Source organism: Epinephelus moara, chromosome 17 (assembly GCF_006386435.1).
Source record: "Epinephelus moara isolate mb chromosome 17, YSFRI_EMoa_1.0, whole genome shotgun sequence".
Classification (NCBI taxonomy): domain Eukaryota; kingdom Metazoa; phylum Chordata; class Actinopteri; order Perciformes; family Serranidae; genus Epinephelus; species Epinephelus moara.
In genome coordinates, this window is record NC_065522.1 from 19065927 (window position 1) to 19088393 (window position 22467).

The 22467-nt window shown below is 40.7% G+C and overlaps 3 protein-coding genes across 3 annotated transcripts in view; 1 reads left to right on the top strand and 2 right to left on the bottom strand.

Annotated features, from left to right (window-relative positions):
- The window catches only part of LOC126403715 (serine/threonine-protein phosphatase PP1-beta catalytic subunit), a 659813-nt gene that overhangs the window by 261446 nt on the left and 375900 nt on the right, over positions 1–22467 (bottom strand). The window lies entirely within an intron of this gene.
- The window catches only part of c17h11orf68 (chromosome 17 C11orf68 homolog), a 616176-nt gene that overhangs the window by 217803 nt on the left and 375906 nt on the right, over positions 1–22467 (bottom strand). The gene's annotated exons all lie outside the window — the stretch shown is intronic.
- Positions 7956–15928, top strand: vbp1 (von Hippel-Lindau binding protein 1). Its single transcript, XM_050066453.1, has 6 exons — positions 7956–8086; positions 10609–10733; positions 11101–11167; positions 12039–12137; positions 13583–13721; positions 15047–15928. The coding sequence occupies exons 1-6, from the start codon at positions 8006–8008 to the stop codon at positions 15121–15123; spliced, it is 588 nt and encodes a 195-aa protein (XP_049922410.1). The 5' UTR covers positions 7956–8005; the 3' UTR covers positions 15124–15928.

Consider the following 22467-nt stretch of genomic DNA (forward strand, 5'->3'; position numbering starts at 1 on the left):
GCATCAAATTTGTCTACTTAGGTTTGCACAGGAGTTGGGGTTGGTCACGCTCAGACGCTGATGACTACAAAGAGGGAGAACTGATGTATTTGAACTGGGCAAAAGGTGAACCCATACACAATTACCATTTCTGTGTGGGCATAGGAGAGAATGGAACATGGTTTTCTACAAACTGCAGCAGCCCAAACAGATTCTTCTGCTATAAGGGTAAGAATATGATTTAAGAAGTATTTTAGGCCGGGAGCCAGGTCCAGCCCTCATGATGTTTTCTGCTACCTTTTTCTTATTATCATTTCCTGTTGGCCTATACCTTGGGCCATCATAGGTTGATGACGAGGACCCCCAACTCGGGGTTGTTTGGTCTCAGGGGGCCAAGAACCCCTTTTTTGGGACATGTTTCTGGCGAAATTATGTAAATGCAAATATTAGGTCACTACAATGGTATGAATAGTCATACAAGTATGAAATCTGGCAAGAAGTATCCTTACACAAAGGAGAAAGTAGCAAAATAAGATTCTGGGACTTGTTCCCATTTTATTTCAAAATATCACACACAACATCCCCAAAAAACAAAAAAAAAGACAAATTCTCATCAGAATTGATTATTTATCCATCACTTTGAGTTTAATATCACTGCTTCACTTGTGCATAGAAAACTCCCCAATTTGATAAGCTTCAATTTGAGCCCAAGTTGACCTTTATATCTTGAAAATTACACTTGCTTTGGCCTGATTTTGTCACTATACCTCACATCAGAGAAAACAGATTTTTTTGTCACTAGCCTTCCAGTGAGTCTACTTGCCAGCAATGTGAACCTGGAAGTGTTGAGTTCCCTGAAGTTTCATGTTAGAAATTTACAGAATGGGTCCCCAGCATTTAGAAACTGCTAACTTGCATATGTTGGGAAATTAATAATATTAGCATTTATTAGGATAATCACCCATATAGACTTTATTTCAGCAACTGCTTGGCCGATTTGGACAGTATTGGAGTGGATTTGGGGGTTATTGAGGGTGCTGAATCCATTTCTGACCTTTTCAAAATTCAAAATGGCAGCAAGCCCCAGAATCTTATTTTGCTACTTTCCCCTTTGTGTCAGAATACTCCTTGCCAAATGTCATACTTGTATGACTATTCATGCCATTGTAATGCCCTAATATTTTCATTTACATTTTACTAGAAACTTGTCACAAAAAAGGGGTTTTGACCCCCTGAGACCAAACGACCCCGAGTTGGGGGTGCTCGTTATCAACTTACGATGGCCCAGGGTCTAGGCTAACAGGGAATAGTAATGAAAAAAAGGTAGCAGAAAACATCACGAGGGCTGGACCTGGCTCCCGGTCTATTTCACCGATATATGGATGTCGTCATATAAAACTAGTCCATCTGTGCAGTAGAAAGATGCAAATACTTTTGAAATCAGTGCTACATGACCAGAGAAAACAGAGAAAAGGGACTGTGGCATTCACTCCTGCTGGTGGGTGACGTGAAGCAATTTTATCCATTTAATGGCTGACAATGGCAAAAAACTCGTTTTCTAGCTAAACAGTAAGCTGAAACATGTTTCTGAAAATATTTGAGTTGAGAAACCGGCAAGTCAGTAACAGAATCTTAGTGTATATTTGATCAGCGCTGCTTAGCTTTACAGTTTGAGTGTTTTCGGCCTCCATTTCGTTTTCACTGTGTAGGAAACAGTGTGGCGCCACTTCCTCTTTCACAAACTCTCACTATTACAGCTAAATATTGCATTAAGCTAAGTTCCTGAAAACCTTTAAGGAGGGAAATAAGCAGTGCAGTTACATAATCTTGATTAATATTAGATAAGCACTGCCTAGTTTTACCGTTTCATTGGATTTAAGTCCAAGTTTGAGAGAGAGCGCCAGAGTGGCAGGTCTATCTCTTAATCTGCTTTTTTACTCTTTGTGTCTGCGCTGGCCAATCAGCAACCTCTGAGGCTGAAAAATGAAGCCAATGCGGAAGTGCCAAAAACTGCAGTTCATCAAACATTATCTGCTGACAGCGTCCACAGCTTCTCAGTCAGATCCACTGCCACTCCATGCAGCCTCTCTCCCAAATATGGTCACTTCTGGCTCCAAAAAACCAAGATGGCGATGGCCAAAATGCTGAACTCAAGGCTTCAAAATGGCACTCCAAAAACCAATGGGTGATGTCATAGAAGCTACAATCGTTATGCATACATGGGTGGCGTGCAATATGAAAATGCAGGAGTTAAGCTTGTGTAGTTTGAGCAACAGCTCCAAGAGCCAGTGAAACACTAGGGGAGGACCACCAGACCTTCCTGTTTGTTATGCCCTCCAATATGCTGACTAATACATTGTGCATCCCTATGAGATCATCATCTTGTGCTCTATTGATTAACTGAATAATTATCATACATTTGATGGCATTTTTTAGGGTTCGGTGCCGACATCTCTGAAAGGTTTTCTTTGGGGAAACCCTCCTTGAGCTGGGGCGATGCTCAGGCTTACTGCAGAGAAGAGCTCACAGACCTGGCCAGAGTGCGGAACCAGCTTGAAAATAAAGAGCTGCAGAGGATGGTTAACAAGGGCCTGGTCTGGATCGGGCTGGCGGATGTGTTCTGGATGTGGTCTGATGGCAGCGAACCCTCATTCTTACCCTGGAAACAGTACGAGCCATATCTAAATGGATTATATGACTGTGCCGTACTTGAGGTCAACAGCAAACCTCTCGCAATGGTTGACAAGAGTTGTGCTGAAAAGTTGCCCTTTTTTTGCAGCAGTGGTAAGTAGCTTTTTCTGCTATCGCACCCTATGGTATTTCATAATAATCGCCTTTTAATATGGCTAATTACAAGAACTTTACATCACAATACGTGTTATGAAAGCAATTATGAACTCTGATGTGCCTTGTATATATAAGAATAATAAATGTGGAGTGGAAGAGGAGCAACATTTCCTGCACCAAGTCCATTATTTTCTATATCGGGACACCTCAGAATGCATTATCACTATTATACCACAGACACGTCTTTAAAAATAAAAACGGCAGGCTGTGTTTAAAGGTCCCATATTATGAAATGTCAGATTTCCATGCCTTTTTTTAATATAAAGCAGATATAGTTGCTTTATAAATACTATGAAAGTATCACAACGTTCAATCCACAGAGAAATGCACACAGCCCCAATGCAGAAACTTTCCCTTCCGTGAAGTTGTGATGTCACAATTCTACTATATAGACCATTTCAAACTTGATACATTCAAAATGGCTCCCTTTGTGTTCAAGTATGAAATTAACATAATAAGGGACCTTTAAATCTTTTTGTTCTGAGCGTTCAGTAAGAAGGTCAATACCATCTTAACTCTTGGCAAGAATAAGGGCCTGTCCCAATACGCCCCCTTAGCCCTACCCCTTGGCCCTACCCCTACATTTGCGCATTTCGGCGAGGGGTAGTGGTGTCCCAATTCCTTTTTGCGTGTAGGGGTAGGGGGCATAACGAGGGGTAGTGGGTATGAAACTAGCCCTTCGGAGAGAGGGATTTCAGATGCTGACTTGCCAGCGTGGGGTAGACGTCACCATGGCTACCACCGAGCAAGAGACGGGGAAAAAAGTTCATACATAGCTAACGTTACCGTCATCAGGTTGCTTGTTAACTAGCTAGCTAGCTCGCACTATCTGGCATCTGTCCTGTTCTGCAAAATTGTCGGAGTTTTCACATTACGATAACACGCCAGCTAGTATAACTATGTTGCCTCGTAATGTTAGCTGGTTAGCTAGCTAGCAGAAGTCCCGTAGTCTGTCGTTCATCAAACGAAGCATGATGAATGTGGCAAACGCGATCGGTAGGATGAATGAGACTCCATTGTAGCAAACGCGATCGGTAGGATGAATGAGACTCCATTGTAGATGCTGGTTGGTAATGTAGATGGCTCGCAGCTTCCTGTTTAAAATAGTTACGTATGTGTGAACGTAACCAACGTGGTGACGTAGTGAGTGGTGTCCCAATTCCTAGGGAAAGATTTCTACCCCTACCCCTCCTTGCTTCATTTTGAGGGCCAAGGGGTAGTGGGCAATGGCTAGGGGTAGGGCCAAGGGCTAAGGGGTAGTGGACAAGGGGGGGTATTGGGATTGGGCCTAAGTGTGTTACCCTAAAACTATTTCTTAATGAGTATAAATGAGGTTTAAAGAGTTTTTGTCCCCTCTTTTACTCTTTGCAGAACCACTGAGGAAACACTTGGTGAAGCTGAAGCTGACTGCTCACGACTCCTCTGTGGACATGAAAGACGCTGCTGTGATGAAGTCAGTCTTGAAATGGGTGACTGTCATTTTTGACACCTTTAAGAAATTCCTGACAGCTTGTGTGAAGTCCTAACCCACAGAGAAGTGATAATACTCAACAGCCCAATCACAATTTCGCACATCATAACTCAAGCTAAAAAATTTGTAAAGTAGACTTTTATATTTCTTTTCTGTTGCGTAGGTGGAGAGGAAGCTGAGTGAGAAAGGTGCAACTAAAGATGTAAAACTAAGCTGGAGGAAGCTTCCAAAGAAGGAACAAAACACAAAGCAAGAGCAAATGGAAACACTTGAAGGAAAATGTATTCCATAGTTGACACATCTCATTTTATTTTGTGTGTGTAATCCTTGTGTTTTAACGTCTGCATGAGAGATACTGGTATTTTAACATGATACAATGCCAGAGAGAGTACATTAATCTCTTCATATTCTAATTAATGCTAGTTTATATAAAGAGATTATTATAAATCTCTACATTATAAATGTAATGATGTAAATGAAAAATAAAATTTAACATGTAATTACACTAAAAGATAACTGCAAGTCAAAAATATAATGGATGTAATGGCAGTTTGCTGTGATAAAAATTAATAATGTTTTGTACAAAATGTCCAAACACTGATGGGTTATATTTGTCCAAGCAATCAAATCTGAAGCTTAACATCTACTTTGCATCGAGATCAATGACAGTAAATTTCCATGTGTCTTTGCATCTTGGTGTGCCCATGACAGTGGAATAATTCAAACAGAGTTAAAATCAAAGTTCAGGTTGCTTTTTGGGAGAAGACATAGTGATCTGACCAAAGATCCGTCTGATTGGACCTCTGGATTGTGGCTTGTGCGTTAGAATCCATCGTGGGAAGAGGTCCAGTGTGTAGGATTTAGGGGGAAATATTGTCAGAAATGGATTATAATATACAATGACATGCAAACGTTTGGGCACCCTGGTCATAATTTGTTTACTGTGAGTAGTTAAGTAAGTAGAAGATGAACTGATTTCCAAAAGGTATGAAGTTAAAGATGACACATTTCTTCAATATTTAAAGCAAGCTTACCTTGAGTTTCAAAATAACAAAAAAGGAAAAGGACTTGAAGCAAAAGTTTGGGCACCCTGCATAGTCAGTACTTAGTAGTGCCCCCTTTGGCAAGTATCACAGCTTCTAAACACTTTTTGTAACCAGCTAAGAGTCTTTCAGTTTTTGTTTGGGGGATTTTCACTCATTAGCCTCTTTTACACTGCCAGATTTTCTGCGAATGTTGGGCCATTTTGCTGGCAAGCTGTGAGCGTTTAGACACACAGAGCCGGATTGGCGAGTTGATCCGAGGTGCCCAATTTTCCGCCTCGTAGGGTAGACATATTGGCGGAACCTTTTTGGTTTAAAAAGAACGAGGCGGTCTTCCGCAACGGGAGGGGCTGTTGATGACTTGTGGGAGGAGCTGTTGATGACGCCGCACGTGCGAGCCACTGGCGGTGGATAAACAGGAAACAGCTGATAGCAGGAATTAGCGAGCAGCTAGTAGCAAGAGGGAAACACAAACCTGACAGACACTGTAAAGATGAGCAACTGGGGAGACAAGTAATTGCGCGCCCTCCTTGCCCTTGCAAACGAAGAGGCCATTAACCGGCAGATGACGGGGACGGTGAAGGACGGGCCGACTTACGAGATACTTGCCAAAGGACTGACCACCCACGGCTTCCCTCCCATGTCACTGTTTACGTCACATGCTGAGCTACACGTTTTGTTACTTGCTCACACCCCCATTGCCCCGAAAAAGGCGCATTATGTATAAACAAAAGTAGGTAGGCGGCATTTTGACGCACTCCCCGATTTTGTATTTATACTGCCAATGCTGAAAAAAGACATTAAATTACATAAAATTACACTAGAAATGTAATTAAAGTGTCATTTTATCAGCAAAGGAACATTGTCAAAGTCAGACGGTTTCTCTCCCAGGCAGACACAGAAAAGCTGATTCATGCTTTTATCTCCAGCCGACTGGACTATTGCAATGCTCTTCTGTCTGGTGTGTCCAAGAAAGCTATTTCTAAATTACAGCTCGTGCAAAATGCAGCAGTACGTGTTCTGACAAAAACCAGACAGAGCGCACACATCACTCCAGTTTTAAAATCACTACATTGGTTACCTGTCAGTAGTGATGGTCAAATGAGGCCTCATGAACCACTTTCTTTATTTTCTGACCCCACCAGATGGCGCTCTTGGTTTAAAAAAAAAAAAGGCTGAAGGACTGGCAATGAAGTGTGCTTTTAAACCTTTGTTGAACAGACAGCGCCATCTGGTGGCTTAAGAAAATAAACACAGTGGTTCATGAGGCCTCATTTGGCCATCACTAGTATTTATGCTTTTACTAGGCATTTTTTATTCATGCTTTTATTTTGTTTTTATTTCTAACAAATGTCTTGATTGTCTTTTCTGTTCAGCACTTTGTGTTGCATTTTATGCATGAATTGTGCTGTTTAAATAAAGTTATTATCTTACTATATAATGACAACAACTCTGTCTGTGGGTGTGTCTGTCTGTGTGTCTGTTCCACGTTTTTCTCCTCACTGACTTGGTCAATCCATGTGAAATTTGGCACAGTGGTAGAGGGTCATGGGAGGATGCGAATGAAGCAATATTACATCAATTGGCCAAAGGGGGGCGCTATAGCAACCGATTGAAAGTGCAAACTTTGAAGGGGCGTATCTCATGCTCCGTATGTCGTAGAGACATGAAACTTTGCACAGAGATGCCTCTCCTCATGAGGAACAAGAACCCATGACTTCCGCTTATATAGATTTTCCGCCATTTGGGATTTTTTGAAAAACACTTCAAATCGATCTCTTCCTAGGAAGTTTGACCAATCTGCATGAAACTCGGTGAACATAATCTAGGGACCAATATCTAAAGTTCCCTCTTAGCAAAAGTTGGAAAACTTACTAAAACTTCTATACTATAAGGNACCAATGTTGTTGTTGTTTTTTCTAATTTTTGGTATGACTAAGTCATGGTATGGTATGCTGTACATAATCACGGAAACTGTCAGTGTGTCATTCTGTCAGTCAGTCAATCTGTCAGTCAGTCATTCTGTCAGTCAGTCAATCTGTCTGTATCACGTTTTTTTTTCTACTCACTGAGAACGGCGTGGTCAATCTGAAACTGCACATAGGCATTGAGGATTGGCATAGGTAGAAAGTGACAAAGCTACCAGTGGGTATGGACTAGTTATTATTATTATTATTATTATTANAAACTGTCAGTCAGTCATTCTGTCAGTCAGTCATTCTGTCAGTCAGTCAATCTGTCTGTCCCACGTTTTTTTTTCTACTCACTGAGAACGGCGTGGTCAATCTGAAACTGCACACAGGCATTGAGGATTGGCATAGGTAGAAAGTGACAAAGCTACCAATGGGTATGGACTAGTTATTATTATTATTGTCATTATTATTATGGACCCCAGGAAGAGTAGTTCTTGCCAAGGCAACAACTAACAGTGACCACAACAAACAAACTATTAGTAGGCCTAGTAGGAGACGTATTCCTTGTAGGCTTTCTCCCAGAAATCTATTCATTTTAACACAAGCCACAACTTTTTCCTGACCCCAAGAATCCCTCTGTGGTAGAAAACAGCAGTTGCAGTTGCAGGCTGTGTCCACTAGAGGCAGCCGAGCCTCCACGCTGCTCCCCAGACTTGTACGTCAGGAAGGAAGGAGAGGAGCCTCTCTCCATCATGGCTGCCACCATAGACAACAGCAATGCCGTTCAGGCGACAAAGAGAAAGCACCTCGGGATCCCCGAGGCTGTGTTCGTGGTACGTAGAGGCCGACATTTCTCCCTTTCCTCGCATGTCTTCGATGGCGTTAGACCGTTGGAAGCTCACTTTTAAACGTATAGCCGGTGTGTGGGCGCGTCATGCTGGCTAACAGGCTAGTTAGCTCAGTTAGCATGGGAGCTAATCGTGCTGTGTGTGCAGGCTGGGCGGCTCCTCACCTCCATCTATGGACATCACTGTGTCGGTGTGCTCTCCTCTTTAGGCTGTAAAGTGTTTTAGTTAGCTAAACGTTAGCCCTTTACACTGCTTTACGGATAAATGTCATGCTAAGATAGCGTTAGCACCCTCCAACCTTCTTCCTCATTCATTGTTAGGTAACAGTTAATATTAAAACCATGGAGGAAGTGTTCACATCATTTACTGAAGTTAAAAACACTAATAACACAGTGTGAAAAGTACTTTTAAGTACCAAAAGTAAAAGTGGTCATGTGCAGTAACATATTCCCTGTCTGTAGTGATGGAAGAAGTTCCAGATATGTTACAGGAGTTTAAGTAAAGGGAAAATACTCAAAATCTTATGCGGCTACTGCTGAGCTTGTTTCAGCTGCTTTATAATACTGGTAAATTATCAGAATTTGTGAAGTGATTATGTATTTTGTTTGAATCTGAGATATATTGGAGGATAAGTATAAAGTAGCATAAACTGAAATACCCAAGTAAAGTACAAGTACCTTAAAATTTTACTTAACTGTGGTTCTTGCGACCTAAAAGCTAAAGACTTATTTCTATCGTCATCTAACTATCTGTTTATCTATCTACATTCCACCACCGCTGAACTTAGGTTCTAACTTGAGTATAGGGTTGCAGTGGTATGAGATTTTTACGGTATGATAACCGTCTCAAAAAATATTGCCACTGTGTCTGCCGGTCCTTAAAACATCTTAAAATGTCTTAAATTATTCAATGGTACAACAATAAGGCCCTTAAAGGCATTAAAAAGTCTTAAATTTGAATTTGTGAGGTCCACATTTCTAATTTTACACATCTTTAAAAAAAACTATAATACTGTCATTTTACCTTATACTTGCACATACCTGTTGGCAAAATGTAGATTGACTCAACTCACTCTGATAACCATATTCCTATTTAACACTTACCTCTGCACAAGACCACACACACATACTACTTCCCTGCAATGCCTACCTGAGATGCTTAAATAAGTAAAACATCACTTGTCCAAAAATATGTCCTAAATTAGGCTAAAAGGTGTCGCGAATGGGTCTTGAAAAGCATTAAATTTAATTGTTTGATACCTGTAGACACCCTGTATGATTTTACATACAATGGAAATACCTAAGTATATTCCAGAGCACTGCTGAACTTGAGTATAGGGTTGCAATGGTGTGAGATTTTCACAGTATGATAACCGTCTCATAAAACACAGCAGCTTCATGTAATTTAAGAATTATCTTACTATCAGTCAGAAAGACCCTTAAAGGAAGGAAAACTGATTGGTTATTGTTGGTTGAACAAACGTTTTATTACTATAATTGAAACTGGAAACCATTTTGTTAATGAGAGTATGTGTGAAAAGTCTCCTCTTAGAAAATTACTAAAAGGTTGCAGTTGCATTTTTTTCTGAATATTATAGATAAGCAAATGTACACAGTATGATAACCCTCAAATTGTATGTCATGGTGTACCTTGAAACCTGTATATCGCTGCAACCCTACTTGGGTATTGACATTTTATGCAGTATTTTACTCCTACTCCACTATATAGAATATTTCTTAAAGAGATACTTCACTACAATTGTCTGAAGGCTTACAGTTTTTCATACCCTTCCTGTCCAGGGAAAAATTTTGAATGAGCTGTGTTCATTGTTTGAAAGAAAACTTCAATTAATAGTCCGGGCTCATATTTGATTAAATCACTGAACTTAACAGGCTTATATTTAGGACAGGTGTCTATATGGGACAGCCTGTAATTCCTTTTACACTTAACTGTTACTCTGCAAAGATTGGGACTAGGCTTGTCACGATACTAGAATTTCAGTAGTCGATACCAATACCAGTGAATTTCCACAATTCTCGATACTCATTCGATACTACAATAAAAATCAAAAAACAGAACTCATGTATTTCTAAATTCTTTAAAACTTTAACTCTAACTCTAACCATCTCCACACACGACTCCTACTACCTGACTTTTAGACAAGCTGAGGTGTTGTGCTCCAGCAGCACTCGTAAAAGCCATTGTTTCTAGCAAAGACGATGGAGAACAGGCGTTCTTCTTCTGCGCTCATCCTCGGCACTGAGTGACGTGCGTATACTGCCCCCATCAGTTCTGACAGGAATCGACACGGCCCTCTGAGGGCAAAGTTGTATCTGGTACTTACAGTACTGGAAAAAAAAACAGGTACCGACATATTTTTTTGCGTGTTGGCATCGACTTGGTACCAAAGTATCGGTTCTCATGACAACCCTAGCTCAGATACAGATATGGGTCAGTAATTAATGTCTCGGCTCACCGTCTTCTCTCCCCTCTGCTGGATTTCACAGGAGGATGTCGACTCTTTTATGAAGCTGCCAGGCAACGAGACGGCAGATTCAGCACTGAGGAAGCTGGACGAACAGTACCAGAAATATAAATACATGGAGCTCAACCTGTCTCAGAAGAAACTCAGGTAACACCAATGAAAGACACTTGATTTTCTCACGTAAAATAATCTGACGCAAAACTGTGAAATAATAGGAAGGTTTGTTGTCTGATTTTTTTGTGAATCATTGTCTGGTGAGTGTTGTGTCTGGGACATCCCAGAATCCCTTGTGTGATTAGTGCACAGGCCCTTAGTCATTAGCAAATGTTGAAACATCTATTATCATTATTAGTTCAAAATATAAGTATTTATTGTTTGTGTATCTCTGACTTTAACCACGTGTACACAAAACCACAATCCAGTGATAACGTCCACATTACACGTGGCTGTGTGATAACTTAAATAATGCCTTCCTTACTTGAACTAAAAAGTTTTTTCCTCTCTTCATATTTAGGTTGAAAAGCCAGATCCCACAAATCACACAAACGCTAGAAATCCTACGGCACATGCAGAAGAAAAAGGTCAGTATTGTCTTTGTAAAGTAACGTTATAATGGCACCTCCTCTAAAACTGTTCTTAAAACTCACTTTTATCTACAGCTTTCTCCTAACTGATGGTATTTAAATGGACTTTAATATTTTCCAAACAATTCAGAATTAACCCGCACCACCACTGCTTCTTAAACCAAACCTATATGACTACATGTTGTGTTGTAAGATGCTGGTATGATTGTTGTACATATTGCAAGTTCTGATTTCTTGATTAATGTGTCATGTAAATGACCAGATGTGAAAACTAAATAATCTGTAGATTTGTCCATAGACAGAATTATACCCAGACAGCAAACTCTCAGTGATCAATCTAAAGCAAGACCCTTGACAGTTAAACTAGCTGTTTCACAAAACCTATTATTTCAACATGAATGCATGCCTTTTATGGGTCATTAAATTTACTTAATAGCGCATTTAATTAGATTTTGATAGGGAAATCCATTGAGGTATAAATTTATATCTTGTGTGTGCTCTGCTGTCTCTGTTATTTCCTGTACTCGCATCACGTCATTACATTGGGCTGAATGATAACGCAGAAAACTTCTATCCCAGTATTTTTTGTGATGATCTTAAAGATTTCCTTAAGCTTGAAATTCCACAGTGGTTGATTCAGAAAGTTAAAAAAATGAAAAGCAATTATAGGCTGCAAACAATTAATAAGTAAATTATACAGAAGTAAATTAATTTTAGATTTCATTGTGTAAATCCTTAATGAAACAACTCTTTATTTTCAAGGTTGTTGTTTCTTTCTGAGCAATACGTTACAAAATATAAAATATCTGAAAAATGAATAATAGTGGATGCCTTTTGACCAGTTTGATGTATCGTTTTGTTTCCCCAGGAGACCACAACGCCCATGGAGACACACTTCCTATTGGCTGACAATGTTTACTGCAAGGCCTCAGTGCCGCCCACTGACAAAGTCTGCCTATGGTTAGGGGTGAGTAGAGCTCAAGAGTGGAGTTGGTTTAATTTACTGGTGTGTAGTGTTTTGTCGCACAACCATTACTAAGAGTAGTTTAACAGAGATGGATAAAACAACAAAAGATAAGCATGAGGTATTTGGCAGAAATTATTCAATTGTGTAAAGTTAGTTCCGCTTCTTTTACCTCAGAATAAGAGATGAGAGGCTGAGTCGGGTGCCATCTTGACCTTGTTTTGTATAAAACAACTTGTCAAATTTTTTCTAGTCGTCATTTATATGAAACTAAGAGCTATTGTGGCAACCCAACAGCCAGAAAAAAATGCTCGCCTTGTATGTTTCTGCGCACCATGGATACATTGTGCATTATTTTTGAGCACATACCTTGAAACTGCTTTAATAGTGCTGTGGTGAAGGTGTGGTTAGATTTAGGCACAAAAATCACTTGGCTATGGTAAGGAAAGATGGAAAACACCATGTTCTGCTTTAAATCAACCATGTTTGGTGGCACAGAAGCTGCTAGAAAAGCAGAGACAGGTCAGTGAAAAATGCCCTGGTGATAAGATCCAAGTTTGGTGCCACAATCGCTGCTTGGAAATGCAGTTATGTGCCAGTGAAAAACACCCAGGTTCTATGGCTAAAACACCGCTGGGAAGTGCTGCAATATGTCGGTCAAAAACACCAGGGTTTGGTGCTGGAAACACAGCCAAGGGTTGGTAAAAACAACCAGGTTTGGTGGCACAAAAGCTGCTAGAAATGCAGAGAGGTCAGTGAAAAATGCCCAGGTTCTATGGCTAAAACACCGCTGGGAAGTGCCGCAATATGTCGGTCAAAAACACCAAGGTTTGGTGCTGGAAACGCTGCCACAGGTTGGGGAAAAAAACACCCAAGTTTGGTGGCACAAAAGCCGCTAGAAAAGCAGGGACGGGTCAGTGAAAAATGTCCAGATTCAATGGGTTAAACGTTGCTAGAAAACGCAGCTATGTATCAGTGATTAAGTCCAAGTTTGGTGCCACAAACACTGCTTGGAAATGCAGTTATGTGTCAGTGAAAAACATCCAGGTTCTGTGGCTAAAACACAGCTAGGAAGTGCCACTATTGTTGGCCAAATTCACTAAGGCTTGGGGCTGGACACACCGGCAAGGGTTGGTAATAAACACCCAGGTTTTGTGGCTCAAACACTGCTGGAAAATGCTTTGAAGGATTACCAAAAAACAAAGTGGTGTTCGTTTCAAGCAGTGGTTTTGCTCTCTTGATGACAATTGTCAGCTTATGTATTGTATCACTTTAGAAATGTCGATATGATATATTTAAAAGGGGGAAATGACATGTATTAGTGGTTTGCAGAAATGTATAATCCGAACATTTTCTTCTGACTGGGCTGATCTGGTGGGTAATAGACCATAACTTGAATCCTCTTTACATCTTCCACTCCTGCCCACCCCGACATTTCCCCCCCAAAGGCTAACGTCATGTTAGAGTACGACATTGATGAAGCCCAGGCTCTCCTAGAGAAGAACCTATCCACGGCATCCCGTAATCTAGAGACGCTCGAGGATGATCTGGATTTCCTGCGAGACCAGTTCACCACCACCGAAGTCAGTATCCTTCCATGATGTAGTCCACTCAGGTTGGGCTCATCTCTGATTCAAAGTCCTGTGGAGCTGTTGTTGCAGCTTTAAAACATAAACTCATGTTTTATGTATTGTTTTTTCATAGTGATGGGGAAAAAGGTTTTTGAGGCTCTGAGTCACTGCAGCAGCTGTGTTAAAATGGTTCATTGTTGAGGGGGATAGTGACATCTGCTGGACAAAACTGGGTATTGCAGTTCTGTGTTTGGATTAAATCTGAGACAGATTTTACTACCTCCATTATTGTTTCATTAAAAAATAATTGACAACTTATATTGATATGAGTGTGACGTAACAAGGCCTCATTTGGGGTGGTAGCGAGGCATTGCTGCAGTACATCACTAGTTTTCCAAAGTTAATCTGGTCTTCAGCTCACCCAAATTCACAGGCTACATTGCTACAACCATAAGGTAAGTGAGATGATATGTATTTTGTAGTTTTTATTTACCAACCCTTTAAAGCTATTGTTTAAGTTTGTCAGGCGTCCTAAATATCCGTGATTACAGGCTTCTGAGTACTTGTTGGGTTTTTCCCCCGTGCATTGATGAAACACAGCTTATCCACCTCATACAAAGTGACCGAAGATCTTCGTAGTACAGGCCTCTGGTGATTAAAACTGCGAAATACATTAAATAAAGCAGTTTCATGTTGCAAATCAATGTTTCTTGTACGCTGTTAGCCCAGGCTAGCCTAGCACCTGCTAATGTATGCTCACCTTTTGTCTCTTGTAACTTAAGATCCAGATGTTCAGGACGTTTTTACTGGAAGGCAAATTATCCACAGAGGTCTCTTCTGCTCCAAAACAAACAGACCCAGTTTTAAACTAGTAAAAACACTGAATAAAGCAGTTTCACTTAAAATAAATCTGCGTTTTTTGACACTAGATATTGGGGAGGGGCTGCTAGCTACGGTGGCAGATGCAAAAATGCAAATGTCCCAATCTAGAGGCAAGGTTTGGTTTGTCTGTTCTGGTCTACTGTAAGAAACATGATGGTGCAACTTGGCGATCTTCATAGACGAGGACTTGCTTCCTATGTGGATATAAACAACTCATTCTTATTTTCAGGTGATTATACACTAAAGAAAACATACTTTTGCCAGTATATCCCCTTAAATAGTAAATGCCCCTCGAAATAACCTGCCAGAATCAGCATTACTCGAAAGTTAACTGAAAACTAGAGCTACTGTCTATCTCCAGCTCCAATACATTAATAAAAATGTCACACACTGTTTTTATCATAACTAACCCTGCTGCCACTCTGCTGTTGCTATTCCTTAACCCGCCGCTCCCCTCAGACATGGCACGAGTCTACAACTGGGACGTGAAGAGAAGGAGCAAAGAAAACCTCCTCAAATCAGCAGACAAGTCTTAATATCGACAGGACAGCGTCCACATCCCCCTTCTGCTAATCTTCTCCTTTAGTCAACAAAAATACAACCCCAACCCCCACCCCACCCCACCCAGATCATGTGTATGTTCACCACAGAGCTCGACAGAGAAGAGCGCATGTTTGAAATATTTCTAAAAATGTGCTCGATTTAACTCAGAGATGATTCAATCAAGCACACTTCGTTATTAGATTTTGAACATGCCCTCTACTAAGTCAAGATTAGACATCCACCACTACTGTTTTCTGTTGATTTGTTACTTTTTAAAGTATTTTTTCAAGTAAAAACTAACAAAAACAAAGGCAACGAGGCAATTTTTGTATTCTTTTTAATGATTTAAGTATGTTCCTGTTACCTTGGCAGACTAACAAGTGAGGGTTCTCTCGCAACGTCTTTTCTTTCCCTGCATCTATCCCTCCTTACTGACCTGCACTTGTTTTTGTTTCTCCTCAACTTGCAGCAACTTTCACATATATATGAGACTTTTTACATGAGTTGTTAATTCTTGAAACAGTTGCCATTAGACTGAGTAGAATCAGGCTTGTAGGACGACAAAGACCACAACAGAAAAAGAAGAATACATAAAACTAGTTCTGCCTCAGAGGGATTAACTGTACTCCTGCTCCACACCTGCTGCTCCTCCTCCGTCCCTCGACTTTTCCACACTCAACCACTTCCTCTTCCTCCTTTTAGCCGCTGTTCTGTCTGTATTTATTTGTCTCTCACTGTATTCATTAAACAATGAATGAAGTAAAAGAAGAACATTTGGGCAAAGAGATGAGACCTTGACCTGGTGCTCTGTGTGTTGTTTGTTCTTCTGATGACATCTCGTAACAGACAGGTGAGAAACGGTGTTTGGAGTCAAGTTCCTGTAAGTTAAGATGTGGGATTTTCTATTAAAAAAAAAAAAATGTTAAAGACAGGTCTAACATTTATTAACAATGACTAACTACAGTTGAAGTTGAGCAGTATGGGGGACCATAAAGGTCATGCAAAAAATATGAAGCATCAACAGGAAAATAAAGACAGAAATTACTATAAGATTTTACAAATCATAAATAAACAGACTAAATTCCTAAAGTTATGAAATTCTTGGCCTTTATGTTGTACTTTTATAAATCCCCTTTTAAATTTGGCCTGTTTAATGATGGATTTACATATTTATTTGGAGAAACTCTTAGTAGTTGGAAGAGAGTTACTGCCTGAACTGTTGTTCACCAGTGAGGGTAAACTGGAGCGTCAAACCCTGTTTCCACCAAACACTTTAGGTACAGTAGCTTTGGAACCAAAAGTAACCCTTCAGACATGGTGCCTAGACCCTAGGGTTTCCACTGCAAACAGTACCCTTAAATGTGGGCGGGGTTGTTGTCACTCACTGCTCCGTCCAGCATTCACTGTATTTGTATTTCTGGACCTCGTTTATCGTCCACAGAACGAGGCTGCACGCCGACATTTTCAGAACAAAATAAAACAGGCTGCAGTGAGAGTCTGTCTCCATGGGATATTTAGAAATAGCAAGTTTGTGCGTTTAGTCCTTCTCAGGCAAGCTCAGGGGTTGAGTGTTGCTGGAGCCCATAGGAACAACACTCCACAGCACTTTTTTTTTTCTTCAAGTGAGGATTAGAATATATGTAGTTCATATAACCCGGTCAGAATTAATATATATAAACGCTTGAAGATCCACTCATTACTAAAAGTGTATGTCATATAAAAATTAAAGTAATGGTTAAAGTTGTCACAGTGAAATTTAAGGTGTGCTGATGGATTCACGTCATGAACTCATATTGAGTAACATTACAAGTTAACGTTCAATCCTAAAAGTCGCCGGCAGTCGGCCCAGTGAAAGATAATTTTTCTCTCAATCCAGCTGCTGCAGGAGGCAGCAAAACATTCTTTCATTTTATAGTTACAATAAAACTCTCCACAGTATGAACAGTGGTTACATGAGCCTCAAAACCAGCCACAACTCAGCCCTGAGCAGAGTGACTGTCCTCTATTGACCAATCAACAGACTGCAGTGTTCACAGCTCCACCTTTTAGTACCAGATCTGTGTGCTAGGTACCCCAACAGAGGGGGGACCAAAAATGAAGATGGTACAGAACGGTTCCATTGGTACCATCCACAACTTTTCACAGTGGGAACAGAAAAAAGCATACTGAACTGAACTGTACTGGACTGCTTGGTGGAAACAGGGCTTTAGATGGACAGGCAGCTTGCAATGATATAGACATTGCACTGGAGCTTCACGGTGAAGAGGGAGCTGGGCCGCAAGGCAAAGCTCTTGATTTACTGGTCAGTCTAAATTCCAGCCCTCACCTATGGTCATGAGCTTTAGATAGTTACTGAAATAATTATATCATGGATACATGGAGCTCAGACATCTGGAGGGAGCTCAGAGTAGAGCTGTTGCTACATCGCGTCGTAAGGGGCCAGTTGGGGTAGTTCGGGCATCTGATCAGGATGCCCCTTGGGCGCCAATTGTTGCTCCTCACTGGGGCAGACCCAGAACACGCTGGAGGGATTTTACATCTCGTCTGGCCTGGGAACGCCTGGGTATTCCTCACAAGAAGCTGAAAAGCATTGCTGAGAAGAGGGACATCTGGAGTACCTTGCTCAGCCTGTTGCCCCCACAACCTGGCCCTGGATAAGCGGTTGAAAATGGATAGATGGACTTTTGATTTCCTGTTTGTATTGTCCAATTAGACATTAATGCATGCGCTTTTGGTCCTTTTCTTCCATTCAGTTCATCCCTCATGCTCTTCCTCCTGTCTATAACTTTTCCCTCTCCCCCTAAAAAGTGACCATTTTCCCTCTGTCAGCTAAATCCTCTTTCAGCTTCAGATTTTGGATAGAGAACCCCAAATAAGCAGCTAGTAGAGGAAACATTGTCAGGCATTTTAACTGAATGTATTTTTGCAGAAAGCTGCTTCTCTAGACTGTAATTTTAAGCAGATCAGCTGACTGGTGTCCAATTTGTCAAATGTTTAGTGTCCTCAGTGCTTCCACCTGGTGGTAATGTGTGGGACTACAGCACAGCTTTCAGTACATTTGAAAAAGCATTTGGCATGGTGTTTACCTAGGACACCTGTGTATGGGCCTTCAGGTGAGTTGCCTGCATTTCCCAGTTGATAACACAGATGTAATGGATCTGTTTAGGGAATCTGAGATATTTTGAAAATCAACTACGAGGTGCTTTGACATCATCTCTAGCAACTGTTTGAATTTGCTAGTATGGTGAAGGGAGTATGGGAGTCATGTAGACCTGTATCTTTTTTATTTCTGTTAAAAGTTAATTTGTCAAACAATGCTTTTTTATTACAAAAAATAAAGATGCTATTTCACATCAGTTGAATGACAATTTCAATTCTGTTGCTTAAAGCCTTTGAGGTAATCCAGTCCCTCCATTGACTGGTTTACCAGCGTCTTTGTGTGGGAGACCCGCTCCTCCTGGCTGCGGTTCTGAAGAGCAAGACACTTGGTCATCACTCTCACTGTTACAGCAGCGTCACAAATAACCAGAGCTGGTTCTCAGCTTTTGCCCCCATTGAAGATTTAGAGGTGGAAGGATCAGACTCTGTGGATGTTGGAGTTTGGTCCATGTTGACGTCAGAGTTGTTTTCCTGCTCCTGAGGCCTGTACTACAAAGCAGTATTTGGAATTAGCAAGGTAACGTCAAGCTGGTTCTTTTTCTACTTGGATAAATCACCATGGCAACTAGGCTGAACAGCTGACCTGCTTCAGAGCAGGTCAGCTGTTCAGGGTACTGGATCACAGCCTGTCAACAACCTGACCTTTGACCAATCACATCACTGAAGAAAAAAGTATCCATGAACGAAAGTCCGGAGTCTCAGGTAAAAAAGAGGAGCCTATATGTTGTTTGAGGTCAGTAGAATCATTTAATATCTCCAGGGCTCTATTTCCACTGGTTTTAAAACAGAGCTTCTAATAGAGAGATTATATACAACTCATGATTTTAGCAGGATTTTAGTCCTCAAGTGTCGCTATTTTTACACTCTGATTCCATCACTGCAGCTCAGAATAACATGAGACACCTGTGTGATGAGAACTAGGGAAAACAGATAATATTTAATTAGTAAAATAATCCACTCACTGTTAATTGGCTCCTTTTATAAATACAACATTTGGATCAGACAGACCTCCTCAGTCATTAACTACTTTTCCACTCTTTACTTAAAGCTATAGTGCGTAACTTCTGTTGCCTCAAAGCGGATAATGCGTTATTACAACTAATAAGCCGGCGGCACTTTCATGTACACAGAGTAACACTCGCCAGTTGCCACACACCGTACACAGAGTAACACTCGCCAGTCGCCACACACCGTGTACACAGAGTAACACTCGCTTCACACCGTGTACACAATGCTACACAACGTGGCGAACACCAGGCTGCTAACATTACATTACGTTCATAGCACCATTTCCAAGAAAATAATAAAGTACTAGGTCCAGTACATGTAACAGCAACACATACTACTCATAATATAATTATAAACCAAGTCACTTACTTATCCAACAGCAGCAAGGCAACATGCGTGTCTGGCCTCAGCCCAGTTTCTTCCTTCAGGGCTCTCCACCGAGGAAAAGTGACAATACAAATCCTTGTTTGCCTTCTCCGTCGCTCACTTTCCTTCTTTGCTAACAGACCTTCAGCCGAATGTCCAGGCTTTATCTTTGTGGTAGGATCCACTTCTGAACCGTGTCTCGGCCGCTTCTCCGCCATGTTGCTTCTCTTTCTACCTGCGCTCTACATGCGCTCTACCTCTTGCTATGACACTCTCCGCTCTTCCTCCCCCTCCCTTCTTGTTGTGAAGAAGCATTTCCTGTGCGCCAGCGCGGGAATGTCGCCGGTCTACACGCAAACTAAAAATGATATGTGTTGAAAAATAATATATGTTAGAGGAGCCGATCGGCTTAATCAGCATTGTGTCATCTCCTGGGTTGGGTGAAACGGACATTTACGGACCTGTAGAAGTTACGCACTATAGCTTTAAGTAGTAGAAACAGTCTGGTGTTATTTTAAAGTCTTTTATGTGACATATTGAGAGTAGTTTTGTCATCATCCAACTAAATATAAAAAAATATACTAATGTCACATATCGCCTGATGATACCTACATGTAATTTATGTCTTGGCTGATGAATTTGTAGATAGTATATACATTATTTTTACATTTACATTAATATCGTTTACGTCCCATGACATTTTACTGTCTCGCAGTCGCAGACACTTCTGGCAGGCCTACTGTTTCATCTCGTGATTTGAAGCAGCCTACTTATTCATGGCTCTGATGATGTCACTTGTTATTATCACCCCTGCCTCTTTCACATGAACCCGCTGGTAGCTGGATAGGAAAACCCAGAGTTGACTGAATTAGTTGATAACCAGCTTTGTAGTACCGGTTATCAAGACGGCCAATGTTAGGGTTAGTCAAACCAGATGACGAAAAGATATCCTGAGTAAGTTCATAATACAGATAATACACATAATACAAATGCTAGCCAGTAGCTACCTGGATCAGAAACAGAACATTAGCATTGGCGTTATATTTGAGTCACAGAACTACACATCCATTTATCTGAAAAATAATTACTTACGATTGTTTGAAAAACTTGGGTGGTCGTTAAACGAGAGTATGAAGACATTACCAGACTCCTTAAAGATGCTTTGACACATCTAGATGGGGACATCCATCTGTTTATGAGAAATTCCCAAGTTGCAACTCAGTTTCCTAATCCAAAAAAAGGATGCTAGCTGGGGGCTATCTGGATCAGAAGCAGAGCATTAGCATTAGTATTAGCTTTAGCGTTATACTTAAGGCACAGACCTGCGCATACACTGATCTGAAAAAATAAAGACTTGCCAATGTTTGAAAAATCTAGTATGTTATGTTATGTTATTGAAGATATTACCAGACTCCTCAAATAGTCTTCAAAATGTCTGGATAAAAAAATTCATCCAGTTATGACAAATAAGATTTTTATTTTAGCTGCAACTCAGTTCCCTAGTCCAAAACAAAGATGCTAGCTAGTGGCTACCTGGATAGGAAACAGAGTTGCAACTTGAGTAACAGGTTGAAAATCTTTTTGGTATTCAGCAGGGAGACTGTATTTCATCCAGACGTTAAGAAGACTCTGAGGATTCTGGTTATGTCTTCAGAACTACCAGAAGTCTTTGGTTTGGTTGGTCAGAAATTGCAGAGTTATTTCTTTTAGAGAAACAAATACTTAACTATGTTGCTATGTGGATGATCTGAAATGCTTAGCTCTGTTACTCAAATGTGACGATAGTACATGAAAATCACAAACATGTTCTAATGTGTATGGTAAATATGCAGCTACAGCTAGCAGCTAGTTAGCTTAGTTTAGCATCATTGGAAACAGGGGAACCCAGCCTCTTTCTGTCCAAATATCAGAATTAGTGATGGCCAAATGAAGCCTCATGAACCACTTTATTTATTTTCTGACCCCACCAGATGGCGCTCTTGGTTTAAAGATAAAAGCTGAAGGACTGGCAATGAAGTGTGCTGTCAAACCTTTGTTGAACACACAGCGCCATCTGGTGGCTTCAGAAAATAAAGACAGTGGTTCATGAGGCCTCATTTGGCCATCACTAATCATAATGTGCCTATCAGCACGTCTATAAACTCCAGGAAGTAACTGCTTTTGATCATGGAAAAGTTCTGCACCCATAATCCCTCGTAAATCCCCAATGTGTCATTTTTACATTTTGGTTTTTGTACGGACTTAACAAATGAGATAAGGTCTGCAAGTAAGCAAGAAAGTGTCCAACTATTTCTACAAACATAAAATTGTAACAACAGAGCTGTGTCTTCAGCTTGTGTTAGGCTGCAGTTTTGTTAACAGTGACATCTTCACTGACAGTTGAAGTGAGTCCAGCAATGTTATGTATTCTGTGTGTGTCAAAGCAGCCTTGAACGCTGCCAAAGATTCTGGCAGAGATCCATGTATGGTGCCAGTAAATCACCCTACCTTTCTCTGGAAACAAGCCAAAGAGCAGATTGCTTTGCAGTCAAACATGAAACTCTTTTCCATCATACGAATTCTTCCCTTGAACCTACTCTTTCTTGATCCCACTTCATTAGTCCTGAGGTGAGTTTTGTCAGTAGCTCTGAATTCTCACATCTTTTGTTTGCCCCAAACTAAGCCTCAGATCAATTAGAAGACTGAAGCAGCTCGGGACAAACTTGACGGACTGCCATGGTGGCCAAAAATGCTGCTTTCAAGTTCAGTTACGTCATGTGACTTACTGAAAGGAAACAAACTTGCTTTACTTGCAGACTGCGGTG